The sequence below is a fragment of the Cataglyphis hispanica genome, chromosome 12 (assembly GCF_021464435.1).
Source record: "Cataglyphis hispanica isolate Lineage 1 chromosome 12, ULB_Chis1_1.0, whole genome shotgun sequence".
NCBI lineage: Eukaryota > Metazoa > Arthropoda > Insecta > Hymenoptera > Formicidae > Cataglyphis > Cataglyphis hispanica.
The window spans coordinates 7,056,892-7,079,559 of NC_065965.1; the positions used below are offsets into that span (position 1 = coordinate 7,056,892).

Genomic DNA, 22,668 nt, shown 5'->3' on the forward strand with positions numbered 1-22,668 from the left:
TATGAATGATAAAAAGTGTCTGAAAAGCGTGAGTAGAACTTCAATTTAGTGACAAGATATACTCACCCGCATAATCATGAAAAGAAACACCATATTTACTGCGAGGACTGTTATAGCAGGTGCTTGATAAAACCAGTCATAGGGATGTGGTATCATCCATGGACAGTGCCTCCAAAGCGCGACTTCCTGTTAGGAAGGATTATCGTGTCCTAATTAATTAACGCTGAGAATTATAATATCAGTACATGTTCCCGTAACTAGGGATTAAGCTCAACATACACTAAGCTTTATTAATAACATTCACTAGATAGATGTTTTTTAATAGTAGTGTGCCTGGATATTATATGAGTAATTCTCTTTTATTTATTGTTTTAGGAGTAAGTATATTGCTTTTTTATAGATTTAGCAAAGATTTTGCAATTTACAAGATTTTTCTATTGTTATCTATATTATTTCTATATTATTATTTATAATATTAAATATTTTTTTAATTATTACTCCAATTACAAAAATTTGTTAAAGTAAATTTTTTAAGTAAATTTACTTAAAACTAATTAAAGATTTTACCATTTGTTGTTTTTACAATTTTAAATTCGGAGAATCCTTACTTTTTGGTCGCTTATAATTTAAAAATCCTACAAAAAAAAAAAAAAACCCGTCATTCACAAGTTACGCGTGAACCAAGAAATGTCTTCTTGCGTCGAAAAATTGTTCTTGCGAAAATATAAACGACCTTGTCGAATATCCGACACATACGTGCTCAATGATGTATATCGACGTGAAATCATCCCGATCACATGGATATTACACTCTCCCGGCTCACGTATGTCTCATCCTTGTCACGTACTTGGACAGGGCGTTAATAGGTAAGCGTGGCTGAAATTTTGATCGGTAGTTTTGGCGCCATCCGTTATCGATTCATGTCGCTTATCAGAAAATGAAAGATTTCGATTTCGGGCAATGAGACGGAAATTCGCTGTCAGAGATTTACGAGACGATAGATGTCTCGTTTATATTCATACCTGATTAACCTGGTTCACAACATGGGTCATAACTTTTTGATTCAGCGACTTGGCGATTCCCCACATCGCTATTATAGGGATTGGAACACCTGAACAACAAAAAATTTATGTACCCTTCATTAGTTATTATAGGTTTAATTATACAAAAAGATAAATCACAGAGAATAACGATAATAAAAATGTCCCATTTTGCGCAACTCTTTCTTTTTACCCAATAAAATATTAATTTATATAAGCTAAAATTAAAATTAAAAATAAAAATGATCTGTATTTCTTAAATACAAACAAGATTAAACGTGAGGTGTTCTTTTTTCGAGCAAGAAACAAAAAGAACTGGAAAGTTTAACACGTGTCAATGCTATTATATTTCAGCAGAAAGAATGCTTTTGGTTAAATATGTTTTGGTTCTTGTTTATTTGTCAGAGTAGCCATCTGTAGAGGATTGTAACACTTAATTAACTTTATTATTTTTAGGACTTAACCTGCCCAATATAATTTAGCAGGGAGAGTGAGTGTAACGTTGCCTAATCTCCCTAACATATATTTTAATAATATATAACATATAAAAATCGAGAAATTTAGTATTAAAAGAAAACATGTCAAACATATGTATTAAAAATATATACATTGTATGTATATTTATATACATGTGTGCAAAAATTATACATCCATATAATTTTTATCAAATGAAATTTTATAACAAAACTTTTTTTGCTCATAAAGTCTTATCATGCGATTAATATTAATAATAAATAAATATATATAAATAAATAAATATATAAATAAATAAATAAATAAATATATATAATAATAAATAATAAATAAATTAATAATTAATAAAATGCAAATTTAAAAATAATTAAGTTTGAATGTTAATCACTCACCCCAGCCGATGATTAGGCAGAGTCTCAACTTGATATTCTCCCCAGTGAACGTTTTCACGACCAACAGATACAGATATAGACCTATAAACGTAAAATACTCTGTTTTAGAAAGTGTCGATTTTTTTTTGCGTTGTTTATTGCATTAATCCTCTCGTTTATATATTTTTTCAAATTATTAAATTTTTTCTTTCTTCAGATATATGTGTAGATGATGTTTTTGCGATATGTTACATCTTGTGCTTAATTAGAGCAAGATATTAATTTGCCATACGACAGATGCAATATATGTAAAATTTGTTGCAAATTTATTACTTACCCTCAACGAACATCCAGAAAAAGTTCGTCAAGTGAAAGTAGTGAAAAAACGAGAAGAGCGTCACGCAAGTTGGTATGTTTGATTGCGTAAATACCTAGAAATCGTGAAACAATTAATAAAAAATAATACAATGACACCTTTTCTTTTTTTTTCCCTTTCTTATGTTCAGTCTTAATGATAAAAGGATAAACTGATTATTACAAAGAGACGTGTAAAATTATTAAGCGAGATAAATTAAAAAGCTAAAGCAAAAAGATTTTACGAATTTGTAAGCAAATATGAAATTTTTATTTGTCATTTTATATCTGTGCACCAAAATATTCTAAAAAAATAAACAATTTTTTCACAATATTTGAAAATAATAATCCACGTTTAGTTCTCTTTTTCTATCTTCCTCGCATTCGCCCTCGCTCTTTATAGTAAACTAATTTTAGCAGTCTATCAAAGTGGGTAATGGAATTAATATTACAACATGATTGATCAGAAGCAGCGTTTCATTAAATTTAAAATAATTATGCACAACGCAATCATTATATAATGTACTAAAATTGTATCAATAATACAAATTTAAATAGAAAAAGAGATATTTAAAAATTAAACTCGGTGCAGCATATTAAATCCGTTCGATTATTTATAATTTGAGAACTCCTAAAGAGCGTTTATTTAATTATTTTGCGGTAAATAAATAAAGATTTGTAATGAAAAATGCGGATTTAATAATAAAATTTATTAATAACGTATTAAAATACATATTTGCTATATTAAACATTTTATAACAAAGAAATATTATTAGTATAAAATAATGTTTCAATGATGCATAGAAATTTGTAAATGTTATATAGAAAAATATTGAAGTTTAATATTAAATATTATTTATACATGGAAGATTGTAAATGTTATATAAAAGATTGACAAATTTTATAGCAATATTTTATATATATATATATCCTTTTTTTATTATATTAACAAATATTATATGTTAATATAATAAAAATATTATTATTTTACCTGCATCACAGTAGTTAAAATCCACGTCAAGTCAGCCATGATATATGTGAACATTAGATTTGTGTGTATGTTATTTCTAAGACATCGCAACTCCCTGCAAAAAAAAAAGAAAAATATAAATCAAAGAATCTAAAAAGATTTTGCTTTCGCCATTCACTCCGAGATCTCGCATCATACTGATGAAAGCAACGAGGTGCAATGAGATGCAACAAGTCGTAAATTTAAAGCACAGAAATGTCTGTTTAATATCCCGACTCTCTTTGAACAAAATAACACCTAATATTCATATCTTTTTTTTTTTTTTTACTTTTTCTGACTCCCAGCTTTTGCCTCTCGTCTCTTTTCTCATTATTCAGAAAAAAATTATAAATATAAAAGAAAATGCTGTCAAAAATATCTATAGCCCCGATAAATTTTAATATTAAGTTATAAATTAAAAAGCAATTCTCTTGTGACATTAGAAAAATCGAAGCCGGTCATCTATTTTTAAAAATTCAAAAATTATAGACCCCATTGGGATTTCACTTACTTGTAATAGATAAAAATGCAGACTGCCACTATTAAAGTGAATAAGGATAAGCCGTAGCCGATAAAATATAGCGTGGTCGATATTTCTACCCCAGGCTCGATCGCCGGCAGTCGCACGTCGCGGCACAAAGAGTAGTTGGAGTAATTGTCCCATGTCCCATTGGGCCAACACCACCGACTGGCGTTTTCTGTAAATATAATTGATCTCTCAGCGAATAAATTACTATACTTATAATATAAAAAAAAAAAAAATTTATCAGACAAAATGTTGCAATGAATGAGACAGTATTCTTTTACGTATATACATGTTATGATATTTAATTCTCTCAGATACATCCTGCGAAATATAAAAATATGTGCCGTTTACGAAAATCAAACAATCAAACAATTTCGTGACCAAATATCGGAAACAAATATTTTCGTTGCAAAAATTTTGAAAAAGTTCGAAATATTTGTACGATGTTATTTTTTTAATAAACTCAATATTATGCATCATCGTTACCTAAACATAAATATTCGCGAATACATCATGCACGCTTGAATGGTTCGCAAGATCTCAATATTCCCGGCCATTTTTTACACAACATCGCTGGACCGAGATGCGGATGTAGCGTTACATTATTCACGATCACAAAGAAAAACGCTGAACAAATCGATACGTGAAAAAGGTCATCTAGATGCTGCAGCAGCAGCAGAAGTAGTAACGTTAATGTGTCGCATATTAATAGCTTTCTTAATCTGATTACGGTTAAGAAAGCTATCGTCAGTGGACCACCATAGTAATGTCAAAGATCATCAAAAAATTGATTAATATAATTGCTTGCTAAATAAAATATATAAAAATATTTGGACACATCATCTTTATACACTGAACGTTTTCGAGAGAAAATTAAATTTTAAATAATATAGATCAATTAACCATCAATTTTAACATATCTTCATTTTTTCCCTTTGTTATCGATTTAATTATTCTTTTTATTACAAAAAAAAATATAAAAATTTATTCTGCTGTTTTGTAAAAATTAAATTATTTTTATGAAATTCTATTTTTTTTTTTTTTTGAGTAAAAATAAACATTTCAAATTTATTTTGACAATCCTAACATAAATATTAGATGTTCCATGTCATTATTTGACAACCGGATAAATAATAAATTTTGTATCATATAATTCATCATCATTATTAAAAAATTAGATTTGACAGCAATTGAGATCATTTTACAATGACGTGTATGAATTATTGATTGTAAAGCAATACGAGATATTAGTTAGGAAAGGCTTCAGATGCTTTTTCACATTCGTACACATATGCAAATTGATTATTGATCGGTAATTGATTATCCAGCAACGCGATGATGCGTTGAGATAAACGAATTATCTTGCTCCATTTATTCGTAATCGATTATTGGAGAATTCTTCCTGTTTTATGAGCTTGTTTTATGATCCTTTTCTTACCAATCATAGTAACTTACAGAACATTGATTTAAAAGAAATGAACATTGATTTAGATAAAATGTAACGCGTAAACACAACCGACACTGCAGTCTGTTTCTTTTTTTTTTATATCATAACAATAGGTAATTTTATTTTTCCGGAAAACTTGAACATATTTTTAAAAGTGTATCTATGTATATGTGTGTGTGAGTAAAATAGAAAAAAATAATAAAATTATTAACAATAAAAATTATTTATCAATAAAATTGTTTTATTCGTGATAAAATTTTTGTTCCAGTAACGAGACGTTGCTCTTTAATAAATTCAGATTTAAATAAAGAAAAGATTATAGTCATAGGATTCTAAATTCAAAGCACGATCTCTGAATGATGAGATTGGCTGTGATATCTTCATTATTATTAATAGTAGGTCGGCGCATAATCTCTTGCCTCAAAATAATGATCGATTATTTGTATAATGACGCTTTGTTTTAAGAAAGTTCACAAAACTTGTTAGCGCGTTTATTTATTATGTGAAGCTGTTCAAACAATAACGAATGACGCGAGACCCAAAATTAGGAAGTTTCGTAATTATTCTTGGGAATTAATGATACACACTTCACTGCAAGCCCTCATGAAAACTATTAATTTGCAATGAGAGAGAACTACGTCCGTCATAGTTTTAATTAGTATGATAATATTGATGCTATGTAGAAATTGTTATTAAAGAACATATCACAAAGGAATCTTTTTTTCAGTCGATACATGTAATATAAATATTTCAAAATTATGAATTATTATTATTATTATATTGTTAGTGGACTTTTTTTTAGTAATATCTCCTTCATCGTAAAAATAATTCAGGATTTCTTTACTTATTTTTCATCAAGAATTAACGCTGTATATAACGCAATAATTAACGGAAGCGAAAATATACTCTCTCTCTCTCTCTCTCTCTCTCTCTCATTCTCTGTTTGTGTATATGTCGGCATCATATAGTGCAACACATTTTCAATATTATTCTTATTAAACATGCATAAGATAAATAATATTTCCTTTCAATTATTACTTTAAATATAAAATTCAAAAGTAATACCGTTTAAAATATTACATACGTAAATTACACAAATATATATTTATTAATTAATGTAAAAAAATGTTTATTAGACTTTAATGCCTTTTTATTTGAGCATTGATTCTGTCCCTCCTTTTATTTTGTTGTATAAAATACGGCGCGATCTTGAAATCCTCGAGTTTTTTCAACAGGAAAAAATTTTCGAATTTTTTCGATGCGCTCTATTTGTTGAAAAGTGTGTATTGTAATCGAAATAACCATTGAGATTTTATTTCCATTTAAAGTACGCGCACTATACTCGAATTTCACGATCACATATAATTCCATTCCATATTCCATTCCTGTATTCAGGATTATAACATTCGAATAAATTCTATCAATATAGGAATAATCAATAGAAGAAAGAAATTATTTTATTTTCTCTCTCAACAAGTTTCGATTAATGATTATGTTCATAGAAATATACTATAAATAATTGTAAATATTTAATAGTAAAAGACATGCACATATCTTTAAATAACTTCTACTCAAAATAACTTCTACTTCTGTTTTAATCAATCTGAATAGTTTAAATCTATATTTATTATGGATGAACTTAATATGTTAATATACGTACAATAAATATGCATGCAAGAAATTTGCACGCAATAAAGCGAGAATAGATAGAGAATAAACTTGGCGTAATAATTAGATGTATCGATGATGGTCACGTGTATAGTTAGTATCCTAAGGATAAAACTGTAACCGAGAGAAACTCTCTGTATTGTGAGTAATAACAGTGATTGTTTCGCAATAATTGAATATGTTTCTGCGCAAGCACTGATGTTGGGTAAATCATAGTAGCTATAACTCATACAGCTGAATACAGAGTAGAGAATTATTTATAATTGATAAAGTTGAGAAAGGAAGCATAAACATTCTTAATACATATTCAGAGCGTGTAAACAAACAGTTACAAACATGCGTTTGTTTAGCAGCAATTTCTACCATACATATATCTGTACAAAAATTATCATGTAAATAAATTATTTAAGCGTTTTAATTATTCAAACGTTATTTGCATGCAAGTAATAATTATTGATCGCAATGGTAAATATTTTATTGATATTCTGGCTGTTGAATATGCGCATTGAAACTGCATTTGTAAATAAAAATTATGTGATGGTATATTTTTAATTTATTCGCAAATGCATAGTCGCTAACTTTTTATCACTAATAAAAAGCCTGTTAATGTAAACACATACTATATATATATATATATATATATATATATATATATATATATATATATGCGTCATGAGATCATTTTTTAAAGGACTTTCTTTCTCGGCGTCTTTCCTGCTTATTTCCCAAGAGCACATATGCGAACTTGCCAATCTATTTTTCATTTATAATCGCCGGCATCTATTTTAACGTTTTCATATTTTCATCGGAATAAACATGTGAGAGATATTTACCAGGTGTTAATTCAATAATCAATAAATGGATCATGCGAATGAATAAAACCAGACGCTGCTGCTCCATTGAAGCAAATACTTTAAAAGATGCAAAGAGTGCTCGATGAAAATCACGAGGAGAATAATTGACGAGAAGATGATTTCACGTGAGAATAAAAAATATAAGCTAAATTCTTCTTATCAATGACGCAGCTTCCAGGTATTTTTAGTAAATCTTTACAAACTCGAAATTATTATATAATAATTTCATAATTATAATATATAATGATAATCATGAGCGAGATTAATGTAATATATAATGACGACAATGTGTATATGCATACTAAAAAAAATATTTTTTCTTTCTGATTGGGCAGACAATTTCGTCGATGAAACGATTATCGATCAGAGCGATTATTGAACTTGCGCGAAGTAATATAAGTGAGTTTCTCACGTGGTTCTCTGTCATACGGTTCGGCGTGCCATTAGCCAAGCCCGCTATTTAATTACAATCTCATTAATAGCACCCGCGCGCGCTACAGGTTGGTATCATCTCGTCTCTCTTTCTCGCTTCTCGTATACGCCTTGCTAATAAATATCGACACATTCCTTTCAGACTGCTCTTCTGTGGTAATGCAATACTTCGACGACACTGAAATTCGATTAAACGTCTGCTGCTTCAACTTGTAATCAGCGAGCCGCCTGCTTCTTCCGCGCCTTTTTCCGCGCGTTCACTCTACACCATGTCCCTACATGTCCTTAATTTTAAATAACAGATTCTTCGATAAAATCGGATTATTTTTTCCTTAACAAATATCGAGATGTTAGTAGTTCTCAAATTAGGAGAGATTAAAAAGAAAAAATCATATAATAAGAAATTGTATTCTTTGAATAATTGTATATAAAAATCTTAACAAATTTTTTATTAGCTTGTAAAACTATATAATGTTAAAAAATTGGAAAATTAAAATTTGAAATGACTTTTCTCCACATTTTTGCTAAGTGAAAATTTACTAAACAAGATCAATCAAAGAATTGTTAAAATTGTGATTGTGAGTTGTACGAGAGATGAAACAGAATGCAAAAGAGGTACCGTTCTTAAAAAAAAACAAGATCAAATTAACTTCGATTTACAAACTTGAGTGAAAATGCGTATGTGTTTAATATTTTATGTTTTTCATGTGATATATACGAAAAAAGATTGTCTGTTACCACGAAGATTATTGTTTTTTTGCAAACGGAATGATATATACCTCGTGTCCCTTCGTTAACTAACTTTCTCTTTCGTTCTTATTTTTTTCTCTCAATTTTAATACAATTAATCAAAGGAAATAAGCTCGCTGCGCTCGCGCATTAAATGATTCATCCATCACTGGGAAATGCATTGCGACAGGTGCAGCTGCGCGAATAATGCTCTTCAGATACGCCCTGGCGTCACTTCTATCCTGTTTATTTGTCTTTCTCTCTCTCTCTCTCTCTCTCTCTCTTTCATCACTCTAGTGCGTGTTTGCGTGTGAGCTCTGCCAGCGGCATTTTACACGGACCACACCCCAGAGCACTGTTCTTTTTTTACATCAGGTGCTCGTAAGAGAGCTACCCGCCTGGCGTTAATAAGTAGATGTTAGATTAAATCTGTGCTATCTCACTGTTAATAAATTCTTGTAAACAAGTCTCTCTTATCAAGCACCGAGAATTTACGCATAATGCTGCGTGAGAATGAAGTGAAGCAAGAAATTCTAGTCTCTTTTTTTTTTTTTTGCTTTGAAAGAAGAGTCTTCTTCAACTTTATTGCATGTCGAATCCATGAAAAACTTTTTCATCGCGATTCATATCTGGAGGGCCATCATTCATGAGATACTGAAAAAAGATAACTAACTTTCTTCCTTATAGAAAAATAGTAAATGACATTTTTCACATTTTAATTAATATATTTATGTTGTTAGAAATTTATTTGTTGTTATTTATATTGTATTCATATTTATTTATTTTTTATTTATATTATTACAAATTAATAACATTAAATCATGCTATTCTTGAATTTTCAAAATTTATATAAATTATGCAAAATAATTTTATTCAAATCTACATTTAATAATAAAGATCTATAATAAGAAGAATAGTGTGTTGATCGATGTATTTTAACGTCAAATTAGTTTATTATTATTTTAATGATGCGCAACATTGATCTCAGAGCAAATTCCATGGATTTCTGCTTTTATTGTTATCACAACTTGCTGGAAACTAGCGCTTTAATCAAATCTCCTTTCTCCTCGAGTGCTAATTGAATCAGTTTTCCTTATTTTCGAGTTTAACGTATTCAAATATTTCCGCGTCTCGACGTTAACATCATTATGAAAGCTATGTTATTTGTAGGGTAACCAAATTCTCTCCGACAGTCTCCACATCGATACTTAACTAACTATCGATAATGGAGTTACAACCGACACTAACGCATCGATTTTCGCTGTTGCGCGACTCTCAGCATTCGCAAATGTCACACAAATTTATGACGCGCACGTGTACCTACCCCTATACTGAATAGGTAACGCTATTACACTGTAATAATGTCCTCCCGGAGTTGGAACCGAGTTACCTTGCAAGTGACAGTTAACGAATGACGAGTAAATTTTTATTCGCGGATAAAAGATACTTTTTTAATTTTTGAATAAAGACTTGCCGAAAAGAATATATACATAAGATCAAGTGTGGCCATATCCCAGAATAAGAATTTATTCTCATCAATCAATTATAAACATAATAAGACATCTTTATTCCCTTGTATTCCCGTGTTTCGCGAGTTTTGTGCTTCGAGAAAAAATTAATTCCAAGAACTCTGTTATTTTAATGTATATATAATATTTTAATGTATATTATATTATACAAGTCTCTGTAATGACGAAATGTTTTCTATTTTTCTCGCCCGAGGAAGGGATTTGTCTCTTTGCTGATTGTCTTTGAAAGGATATATGCGGACAAAATGTAAAGGAAACTAATATTACATCTCTCTTCTAGTACACAAATAGATAAAACAAAATAATTAAAAAAATGTTAACACCTAATTAAAAATGCATCGTGTATTTCGTGAAAATAACTCTGTGTATTTTATACAATTGTACTATTTTTTATATTATAGATAATAGCGTATTATATGTTTTAATTTATGAGTTATATATATAAAAAAAAAACAGCAATTAATTTCTCAAGAATAACAAATGAAATAAGTAGAATAATATAATATGAAAGAGATAAAATAAAGTATAATAAAAAAAGCAAAATCATAAATTAAATAAATGGCAAATTATGTTTTTACAGTCGCTTCGTCATTGAATGCTTTCTCCTCTTACCTTATTTATCCTTCATTGTTTCTTCATAACACTCACATGACATTTACATAATTAATTACTATCGCACGTGCACTAATCAACGAAATACAACAATCGTGCGACACTACACTTCCGACGATAATCGCTTGTAACATGCAATTGATTGCGATGCATAACAAATCGAAAACTGTTCGTCGAACGAAACTACGAAACTTCCTTTGACACTCGGAAATTGCACAGTTAGATTCACGAGTTATTCGTTCACCCGATATTAATTCTATCGTTCACAAAAATTCCGCGAAGTAAATGTATTATTATGGTCGAGTTTACTTTATTAAAAGATATCATTCGATTGTGTCCGTCCTTTCGAAAGAATAGAGAAAATTATATATTTATTTTTAATAATAATATTTAATTGGGAAAAAAATTATATTGCGCAAAATATATATTTGAATTCAAGCGTTAAAGAAATAATTATCTTCAATTAAAATCGTAAAATAATAATTTATAATTGTATTTTCTCGGCGACGCATTTAGACGAGTATGTGACTTCATTAATCGCGCAACTTGATAATCGCCACTTGTGTGAGTGTGTGTGGAGAGGAAAGAGGGGAGGGGGGGGGGGGGTATGTGTATAATTATGTAATAATCGCACGGGAAATGTTCGCATTTACAACTACATGCCACGCGTATCTCGAGAGATAATGCGACGACATACGGAGCGCTGTTCTACCTTGCCGTTCGTACGATAACAAGGTGATCGCATGTAAACAATAGCGCGCTTCACATCGCAAAATTCCACGCTTGTTATTTACGTTTACGCTCGTCAGACAGTCCGTGTATCGTCGTATTATCTCTCGAGAGACACGATCGGGGCAAGTACATATTGGAAGATTATCGTTCCGTACGAACGATTACGGATTATTCATCAGCGATTCGCGATTAATTAACTCCGCGATTAACTGACGTTTCGTAAGCGTAGCACGTAAACGACGCGATTATATCTCTCAAAGTAGTTGTGTGAGAAAAATTACACTGTTTTGTGGACTAGAAATCATTATCGAAGACTGCCAAGAACTTTCTTGATAGATACATCTTGCTTCACGTACGAACGTTGACAGAATAATAATACAGTTCTTGTCTCTCTGCGCATCGGCTTCTTGTTCCTTTCTCCTGTCGATATTTGCCGATGTAGTGGGAGTACACAGTCCCATTACATTGAGATACCAATTATGTAAAGTGTAAAGAAAGACGCGTCTTATTACTTCAAGACTACTTCTTACAGTCATTCCTGCAATTTATCTATTTAAAGTGAAACTTTGATTATAGAAATTATCTAAATTATTGCAATAGTTTTATTTTGATGTTTTATTTGACGATTATTATTTATTATTTTTATTAATTTTTATTATTTATATTTTTATGAATTATTAAATATTATTATTAATTAATTTAATTATTTATGTTATTATTTTTATTAATTATATTATTATTTAAATATACTTGAATTTAATTATTGTTATCGCAGCGGATTTAAAAACTTTTTCATTAATTTTAGCAAACTTGCCTATTATTATTTCCTTTTAATTAATTTTTTTCAAATTGATAGCACGGAATAATACACAAATTACTGAAATATATAATTAAAATATATATAATTCAAGTCGTGTAAAATATTAATATGTTTATTTTATAGAATTTATGTTTGAAATATATCGCGCATATGATATTGAATTTTCATTGTATACTTTCATATAGCATTTTAATTAATCATTAACTCGATTCACATCGTGCGATATCAGAATAAAATTGACGATATCTTTCTCGAATTTTTCGTTAGCAAATACGGGATGGATCGGGATCCAATCAAGCGACATTGTGATTACGCATTTAATTAGCAAGCACGGTCGTTATTAACCATATATTTTAATTTTTATACCATAAATTTCGTACATCATCACATTATTAACTTGTCAAAAAGCATATTTTGAGAGATATATATGATCGTAATCTGTCATGCATAGTCGGATAATAAAACTACTCCAAAATGTGAACTATTCATTAATATAAAAGAATTATATTATATTGCTGCGTCGAGTGATATGCGAATCTGTTCGCGCGATTTTCAAGTGCCGAGAGTGATTTTAGCGTTATATTCACATCGCAATAAACTGAGTATTGCGTGCGATTAATAGCGGGAGTGCCGTGCAAAGTGTCGTGCGATCATTGTATTCCGCTAATTAGTGCATATGTGATAATTAATCGTGTGAGTGCCATGAAGAAGCAAGATAAATAAGAGAAGAGGAGGAGGCATTAGGCGATGGTGGAGTAACCGTGAGTAATTTATATTTCATTTATCATTCCTGATTCTTGTCAAATTAATTGTTTGTTTATCTCCGTAATAATAATCTATTTATAATAAAGTATTATTTTCAAAAATACTTAACACATTTAAAAAACTACTTATTATAATTAATAGATATATATATAATATATCCATATTATTTAGGATTTGTAATTATTTCGATAATTTATATAACAATTAAATTTTTATTTATTATAACTTATACAAAAATAATATAAAAGAAAACTTTTTATCGACAATTATTTCAGTCTTTCCATCCACTTTTATCGTAATAACTTGACTTTATTTTACTTGAAACAAGATAAAATAACATGAAATCTAAATCAAGAAATGATCTTAGATCGCGAACTATTGTATGTTTTTTTTTTTCGAAATAAAACATTAAGTATACCAAAAAAAAAAAAAAATTATTGAATCGCATTGGCAAAATTATCGCAATCTCTTCTTGTTCTAAATTTTTATATATTTCTTCCACGTTACATTAACAGAAATTTATTCTCGCAAATATATTTCTGTATTAATATTTACAATTGTTAGATGTACACTTGCATTAACATCCATTATACCGATGCTCTATTATTATACATGAACGTTTGTCTGATACATGTATATATCGACAAAATAACCGTCTCATATTGGACGGCTTTTTCACTGATTGAATATCCCCATGAATGCTTCGCTACATTAATTATTACATCCACTGTTCTGCCATATTCAACCGATATTGCAGCTTGTATTGACCACAAGTCTCGTGCTGATATACAATCATAAATATTATCCATCTACTAAATCGATCAATCATCAAAAAGATAGAATTATTAAATACAATAAACTGTCAAAATAAATAAAACTAGCAATTAATAAAAAAAATTAATAAATAAAATAAATTATCGCGTATCTCTCGTCCGCTGTCAAATTAAAATCAGTTATAACAGGCCAATGACTAATAAAAATAAATCGTATATAAAATTGTTAGCAGATTAAAAAAAGTTTAAAAAATAAATTGTGCATCAACCTTTTTTCTGCACAAAACTGATCAATCGTTAAAAATATATACTTCTCTCTTGCTCCCTTTTTTTAATTAGTTATTAATGTAAATAATATTGATAGGTAATACAAAAACAAGTAGGTGAAAAATAGCTGTAGTAATATTTTCCATTTTTGCAAGTTATGTGTTATTAAAAATTTTTGTTTTTGGTAGCTTTGTTTCTCATAGCTTTCATAAACGCGTATTCTCAAATTCTCTCTTTTGTAAATTCAAGCACGTACGTAACAGGTACATGCATTTAATATCGCCAGCTATACAGGAGCGCAAACACATGCAAATAATATTCAAATATGGTATATATGAAAGATTCAATAAAGGGGAAAAATATATTCTATCGGGTATATCGTTTTTAGAAAGATGGGATACTACGAATTATTTAGTCCTATCCGAAATTTAAATGTCGCATCTGCTCGCATCGTTCGTAATACATGTTAAAAAAAAAAAAAAAATGAGAAAGAAAGAGATGAAACGTTATTTTTTATTTTAAAAAAAGTTTCTGTAAAGTTTGCATCTATCTTTAATCTCTTGAGGGCAGAATTTTAATGAGTTTATTTTTCTCTTTTTGAAATGAGTTTATTTTATTCATTTAAAATTTGATATTTGCATTTCTATTTTGTCTTCTATTTTAGATACCGTCTGTAAGACGGACTTTGTCGCTAATGAAATTAACGATAGAGTAGTAGCTGCTTCTGATAATTAAGACGTTGTTTGCGAGATTAATGGTTTGTATATGTATATAAAAAAAAAGGAAACAAAAAAACGAAATATTAGATTTTTTAATCCAATCATTTTCTTAGCAACTTAAAGAGAAGATTCTCGGGTTTCTTCGTTTAAATTGCGATCTCGAGAAATGATTGTGATAACGTAAAACGTTTTAAATTTTTCACAAATCACGTTATTTCAATGCAATCCCGTCTTATTCATTTAAAGAATGTAATTTCAGTGAAAAATGAAATCTCAGCTATCTGCACGCGAAGGTGATAATCTTTTCAGTATTTCAATAAAAAAGTATTCACTTAAATTTTAAGTATTTATACAATTCGCATTTATACGTTTCGTATAAATACATAACGTTTCAATACATATATCATTATAATTTTTTTATTTAATAACTTGCAATATTTCCGGAAAATAACTTCAATATTTTTAATATTGAAAATATACGTTCTCGTAAACTTAATTTGAAAAGTTTGATATTAAATATAAGTTTGATATTAAATTTGCGCATAAATTTATATATTTAACTAATTTAATGTTAATCTGCAAATCTAATATTTCAGACAAAATTAAGTTTGTTCTTGCGATATTCTTAAATAATATATAATTAAATTATACATGACGTGCAAGCGCACGTCCAATTGACCTTTTACCTAGACGTAAATCATTTACTGATTCGCCACGTGCACTACTTCCGCCGAGCGCAATACTTCGTTGATTTAGCATTCCAGATTGTAAATGTTAACGCATTCATTAGAATAGCGTAGGTAGAATTGGAAATTGAAATCTATTAAGATCTTCAATTCAAGTAAAGACATTATTTCGTCATTCGATACATATATTTTTCAAAACCATCCGCCCTCGACAGATTGTCAAACTTTCGTAAAGCCCTGAGGAAAGAAGAAGTTTGCGAATATCGAAAAATCTGATCCGTTTCAATCAATTAGAGATCGCTTTCATGAGAAATGCATGTCAATATCACTTGATCGGTTGATGATTGATGTTCACACGCGTGTTTTTTTTTTTTTTTCCTCGAACATTTTACATTCGCATATCTAAGCAAACAAATTGTTGAGAATTATCAACAATTAATAACTATCGCGTTTCATGATTTTGCGTGACAATTTCCGCCATCGCGTTGCCATTCGAACGCCGTGCTTTCATCGCAGCCCTTCGTCGCCGATCTGGGCAATCCCCTGTGTTTCTCGTAAGACAAGGAAATAAATGGTCCACGAGCTTTTCTTGTTATACGACGCTTGGCGGTGAATTGTCGGTGTTTTTTTTTTTTCAAATTACCGAACGACCACCTGGAGAGACAAGGAATAGAAAAAACGAGAGATATTGCTATGGTCATCGTTCTGCCGTCTTCCCTTTTTTTTGTGCGTAGAAATGGGGGTTATATAGTATATTCTATACTATCGTGTGGCAAAATTGTAGTAATTAGAAAAGATTGATACAATTTTTTGGATGTCAAAATTGAATTATTCTCCGTAAATCTCTCTCTTTCAAAATTCACGCACAGATACAGTTCATCATTTCATTTAAACTTATGTTTTCGCTTCAATTTTCGTTTTGTTGCTTTAAATAAAGATTTTCTTTGAAGATTATATCTATCAAAATTTACGAAAAATACATTACTTTGTATTTTCTGTATCAATCGCATTCGGATAATTAAATTGACATATTGTTGCCCTGGTGTTAGATCATTTATTGATCATTATTAGTTGAATATCAATTTATCCATTGCAAAACACGATGTCGTATCTAAAGGGCGCCTTGTAAGTCGCATACTTACAAGTTTATTCTTATTTCGGACTCCTTAGTTTAACATTTCGTCCCGAGGGATCAAGTGATCATGGCACTTCAAAGTTGCATTCTCGGGAACGGATTACTCCCTCGGGAACTTCGCTGCAACGTCGCTGCAACAAGAAACTCTCTTTTTCCTCAGAATAGTTTGACGCCGTTAATTAGAGGACACGCGCAAAGCTACTCCCCATTTTGCGCTTGCAGAAGTCGTCGTGTGGCGAGATCTTGAACGTAAATGGAGGAAATTAATTAATGCTAATGTCGAGGCAGCATTATCGCATTTACGATATTTCCGCTGTGTTGAAAATACCGGGAGATTGCTCGCACTTATGCCCGTTTTCATTACATGCGGATTGTCAGACGTGCTATCATAGGAATTAGGGTCATTTCGCATGATAACAATCGTTTAAGAGGATAAAGTCTCGTGCAACTCATGTCAATACACATCTCGTGATGCACAATGATGTGCATATAATCTGATCATTTAGAAATCTATTTTTTTTTTTAATATAAATGCGAATTTGAAATTTGTAGAACAAATGACGAAAGCTGTCCGAGTTATACAATCGGATTGTTTATATTGCGCTTTTACAGGATTTACAAGATAAATTCAGAAAATCGGAAAACAACTCTTTGCGAACAATGTTATATATATATATATATATTTCAAATTGTCGAATATATAATAAGAGGATTAAAACATAAATGGTATTATTTTTAGGTCAAAACGATTGTCAAGTGCGATGCATTCTCTACATTGCAAATGTCAACAACATGATCAAACAAATCGATTTCAAGTGTGTATATTTTTCTCATAAACTTTTTAATATGCAGATTGATTCATGAAAAATGAGAAACTCATGTAAAAAATTTAGACAAAAAAAAACTAAAATATTATTAAATTCTTTTTAATTATCTTTGCTTAATTTTCAATTTTATCGCGATAAAGCGTCGTACTTTTTCATCAAAAACAAGCTAAAATTTAATTTCTGTATAATAGAAAAGATTTATCCTGGTTAATTATTGGATAGTTACGTTTTCATAAAATTTTACGATTATTTTGTATAAAACGCTTCTTTACAAATTTACAATTAATTCCGAAACGCGTGTGCATTCATTTACAGTTTTCACAGTCCGTTTCCATTAATATTTTATTGAAAAACAAGGCAGCAGATGAAAAAAAACAATAGAAGAATTAATGTATATGATTTTTTAACGAAGATAAAACAATATTTAGTCGCAATTGGACATCCTTTCGATTACCTCGATCATCATGACACGTTATTTGTTTCTTTCGAGGTGAAACACTAATTGTTGTTTACGAGAGAACGATAATTAAATTGTTGATGTATCGTATCTCTGCCTTAAGATGATTTTTGCTCCAGAATTCTATCATCGATATTTTCCGTGAGATTATTATCGTTTGTTCATAAACCGATAGTTACGACCGTATTTCGTGTCAAATGTTGCATAAAATCGGCGATGAAATATATCGTATATTTCACTTGGCGCTTCTTTTCTTTCGAAAATTGATGAGATAAAAAAAGAACTTTAATAACACATAGAAATCATTATTAACGCTTTTCATATTGAAATAAAAAATACCAATTATATTAATTTAATCAAAAAGTGTGTATTTATATCGCAAAGTTTTTGTATTTATCATTTCGATTATTTTTACTTGAGGTTTATGTCTATTTAAAAAGCCCCGTTTTACGTTCCTTAAACATATGCAACATTCGTTGTTCTCTCTATTTTCTTTCTTGGGGATATTAATATAATTTGTAAGAACTTACGAAGCATGCGCTCATTAAAGCGCATGCCTCTTGTCTCTTAGAATTAATTTAAGCTATATAAAAAATTTATATGCATTTTTACATTTACACAAAAAGAATATTTTTCTCTTCCTGGATTAGGGAAGAAATTCGCGCAGCAAAGAGAAATTAAGTTAACAGTGAAACATTTAACGCAGTATATTTTTCATTAAATCTGTGGCATATTTTAAAGAGCTGCTGCATTTTGATTATTTCATAATCAAGTTACAATATCGGAAGCTTGATGGGAGGATCAAAGGACGCGCTTGATTATCTGTTTGCGAATGAGATACAAAGCACCATTTGCATTATGAGTGGAACTATCACTTCCAATATCCTTTATGGCTATAACAGCAAAAGCAATAAACTTGGATAGATCAAATCCTCATATTTCCTCACACTGAGTTTTGATACATATTTTTAGTATTTTTCTAAAGCTTTCTACTTTTTTAATCATATTTTGACAGAGCCGATGACATAAAGCACGAAATCGTTAAAAATCATTCAAATTTATGAAAAAATCATAATTTCTCAATCTTTTCAAAGTAGATTAATTAAAGGACAAAGAAAAAAATCTATTCTACTCATTCTTTAAATTACTTCTACGTAAATTATCATTTTGTATTCTTTCTCAGAGTCTAATCTGCATCCCGTAATGCAAATTGAAAATTTAGGTCACAAAGATCTGAGTTTAAAGAAAATGGCAAATTATTAATCGTAGATCCATCAGCGCATGACAATGTAATTATACGCGTTAGATACGCGATATAAATACAGATGCACGTGACTGCGCGTGCAGGCAATTAAGGGCCATTGAATAATTACCAACGAATGGATTGGGATACCGTTAATTTGATCGCGCATGATTGTTGAGAATAAATCACAATATGCGTGGATCCGCGCATGCATCCTAACTTATGCAAACAACAAATACCTTGATAACTTAATAGCGAGCACATGTCGATGAGCTCAAGATATGCCAAAGTTGTCGGTTGTTGATGGTAGAAATTTATTTCGAAGTCAAGTTGAGTTAGAAGTCATTGTCAAGATTCAATGACATCAAATTTTTTCGATTCATTTATTTTTGATGTTTTCGATTTATTTTTTACTTTCCTCTCAATTGTACCACTACAGTTACAAAATATTCGTATGCATGTATAGATGGAAAAAATAATATAATGGATGTTTTAGTAAATATCGAAATAGAATGCTCACACAATGAGTTTCAAAGTCGAATCTCGGTCGGCATAAGCTAATTGAAATAGCAAATCTTTCTACAAACAGGAGCTCTTATGCATATTCGTGTATGTAGGTTATATGTATTTGTGTGATGAATATGGTCATGTAACATGATTATTAAACAGCCAAAGCTAATTAATTAGGAATTAAAGTATGACTAACTAACATAATGAAACATAATGAAAATCTAAGTGAATTATTCTCGACCAATCGCGTTTTTGAGAAAGGAGATTTATTTTTATAAAAATAATAATAGTTATTATAAAAGCTTTAAAAAATGTTGATAATTTTTTATTTAATGAAAAATAATAGTTATCATCAAACAAAATAAAAGTTATTAGCTGTCATGTGAAAACATTGACAATTCATTCAATAGTCAGCTTAAAAGTAAGAGAGTATAAAAGTAAGAAAGTAATGATTGATTCTTTTGTTATTAGAAATATTGCAGTGACAATTTATTCAATAATCGTTGTAAAATCAGTCAAAACTGCTTGATAATCGCAATATCAAAAAATTTTATATCATAAAAGAGTCCTAACAAAAAATCTCCACTTTTTCCAATATTAACTGGAAAATATCTTCGAATAAACGTTTGCAAGTTTTTTTTTTATCTCTAATTCGTTTTTTATCTGGCGTAAATTGCCTGACAGAAGCAAAAGGCCATGTCAATAGACATAGTAAAGCATGTTACGGCTTTATATCGATACTCGAACTAGATCTCATACGCGTGTGTGTGTAAAACGTGAATACTCTTCTGTGATCATTTATATTGAAGCCGGATACTAAGAGAAAAAAAATATCTTCATGGTCTCCTACATTTTTTTCAAGTCTTATAACAGGATAGCTACGATCCGGCGTATCACGAACGACTTTGTTAACCGCGAGGAAGCGTAATGTTTTAATTAATTTAACTCGAGGCAGAGGTTTGAATGCGCGTCGCTCTTTTTGTATTGGCATCGGGAATGCTTCTAAAACAGCCCCTATCGATTCTTAGAGCACTTTTCAAGCAACCTGAGGCGACGGCGATGGTAGACCAACCTTTCGATTCGCACGTAAACCAATTATCGTCCCCGTCGAATCCGCGGAATCGCAGAGAGATATATAGATTCAATCTTTTATTATAGAAATGCTTTCATATTCGAGCAATATATTCGATTAAAAATAAATTTTTTCATTGTAATAATAACTCGAAACCGCCTTCGATTTTCTGTTGTAGAATTTTAAAAATCGAAATAACTTTTCCGTTAGAGAAATTGAAAATTAATTTTCATCCCAGAAACATATTATTTTTTGTGGTCAACAAAAATTTTTTTTAGATAAATTAATTTTTAATTAAATGTATGTACACACTAAGTATTTACTTCATGCTGTGAGAGTGTCGGATACGTGTAAAGAGACACATGGTATTAAATTACCCATCGTATTTAAATGAGAAAGAGTGATAATTTTAGATTATTTTTTTATACATACAATCTATAATCATATGAATACTTAGATATGATAAATTTGAGCGCGAATGCATAACTTTGACTAGACTTGAATACGTAAATTGATGGTGCGCACATATACATCGTCAACGGAAAACGCGTACGAAGCGAAACACCTATATTAATGTTGTTTCAAGCGACATTTCGCGAAACAATTCGCACTTCGTCGAGCATGTCGCGGAAATCAACACGAACTCCTTCTCTAGTTCCTGGCTCTTACTGGACTTGTCGGAACAAATTGGATTACAATTTTTAAGTTTCATCCAAGTTATATCCTACACGTTTTCGCTCTGAATTTTTCCTTGACGGTAGCCTTTCGCTTACAGTCGCCGTCGCGTCGAATCGATTTTCGATTGACCGCTCATTCACGATAAGACACAAATCCAGTTACGTTCGTCGACACATAATATTCTCGATTTCGGCAAAAATACAACGAAAAATATGGGTAAATTCTTTAGCTCGAGCGTATTTTGAGTATCTGACGCAATGAAATAAACAATATAAAATTTTGAATAAAAACTTAGATCAATTAATATTAATTAAACGTTATACTCGTAATGATTTGTATTAGCAGGTATTCGTCTCCTGTTTAAAGTCAATTCAAAGCGCGCGGGTTCTTCGACAAGTTTACATTTGCGTGTGTTTATTTAATTTTGCTTCCATGCAAAACATTTTGCAAAATAGAAATCCTTAATTTAGCTTTTATATAAATACCGAGTTGCAGCGTTCATTTCCCTTGAAGGAGACGTGATCTGCATGCTGCCGCGTATATGCTCTTTATTCGATATTTTAAAGCCGCATTGACGTACGTTTTAAAATCTGTAATCGAAACTATCAACACTTGTATTGAATCATTTCTCTGATTTGCTCAGTATATTTGACTATTATTCTATCATTATTTTATTGTCAAAATAAAGAGCATTTTACAATATTTATTTATAGCAAAAATTAATTTAAAAGTTATATATTCTCTAGCGCGAATTGCAAGTTAATTGTATATCTTATAGATATCTGAAATATTTTATTTTTTAAATTAAATATATATATCGTATTTTTAATTACCAGAAAATATTAATTTAAAATACTTATTTTACTTATTTACTTATTTTTAGGTCTTTATTATCTTAAAGTTGTTTTTATGTTAAATAAATTGTATATTAAAACTAAT

The 22,668-nt window shown here is 29.9% G+C and overlaps 1 protein-coding gene across 1 annotated transcript in view; it reads right to left on the reverse strand.

Annotated features, from left to right (window-relative positions):
• LOC126853767 (diuretic hormone receptor-like) overlaps positions 1 to 22,668 on the reverse strand; it is a 46,661-nt gene that overhangs the window by 3,303 nt on the left and 20,690 nt on the right. The window contains exons 4-9 of the mRNA XM_050599824.1: positions 3,760 to 3,946; positions 3,231 to 3,324; positions 2,223 to 2,316; positions 1,907 to 1,987; positions 1,023 to 1,111; positions 67 to 186 (exon numbers count right to left, since the gene is read on the reverse strand). Coding sequence (XP_050455781.1) covers positions 67 to 186; positions 1,023 to 1,111; positions 1,907 to 1,987; positions 2,223 to 2,316; positions 3,231 to 3,324; positions 3,760 to 3,946 — 665 coding nt within the window. The remainder of the gene's footprint in view (positions 1 to 66; positions 187 to 1,022; positions 1,112 to 1,906; positions 1,988 to 2,222; positions 2,317 to 3,230; positions 3,325 to 3,759; positions 3,947 to 22,668) is intronic.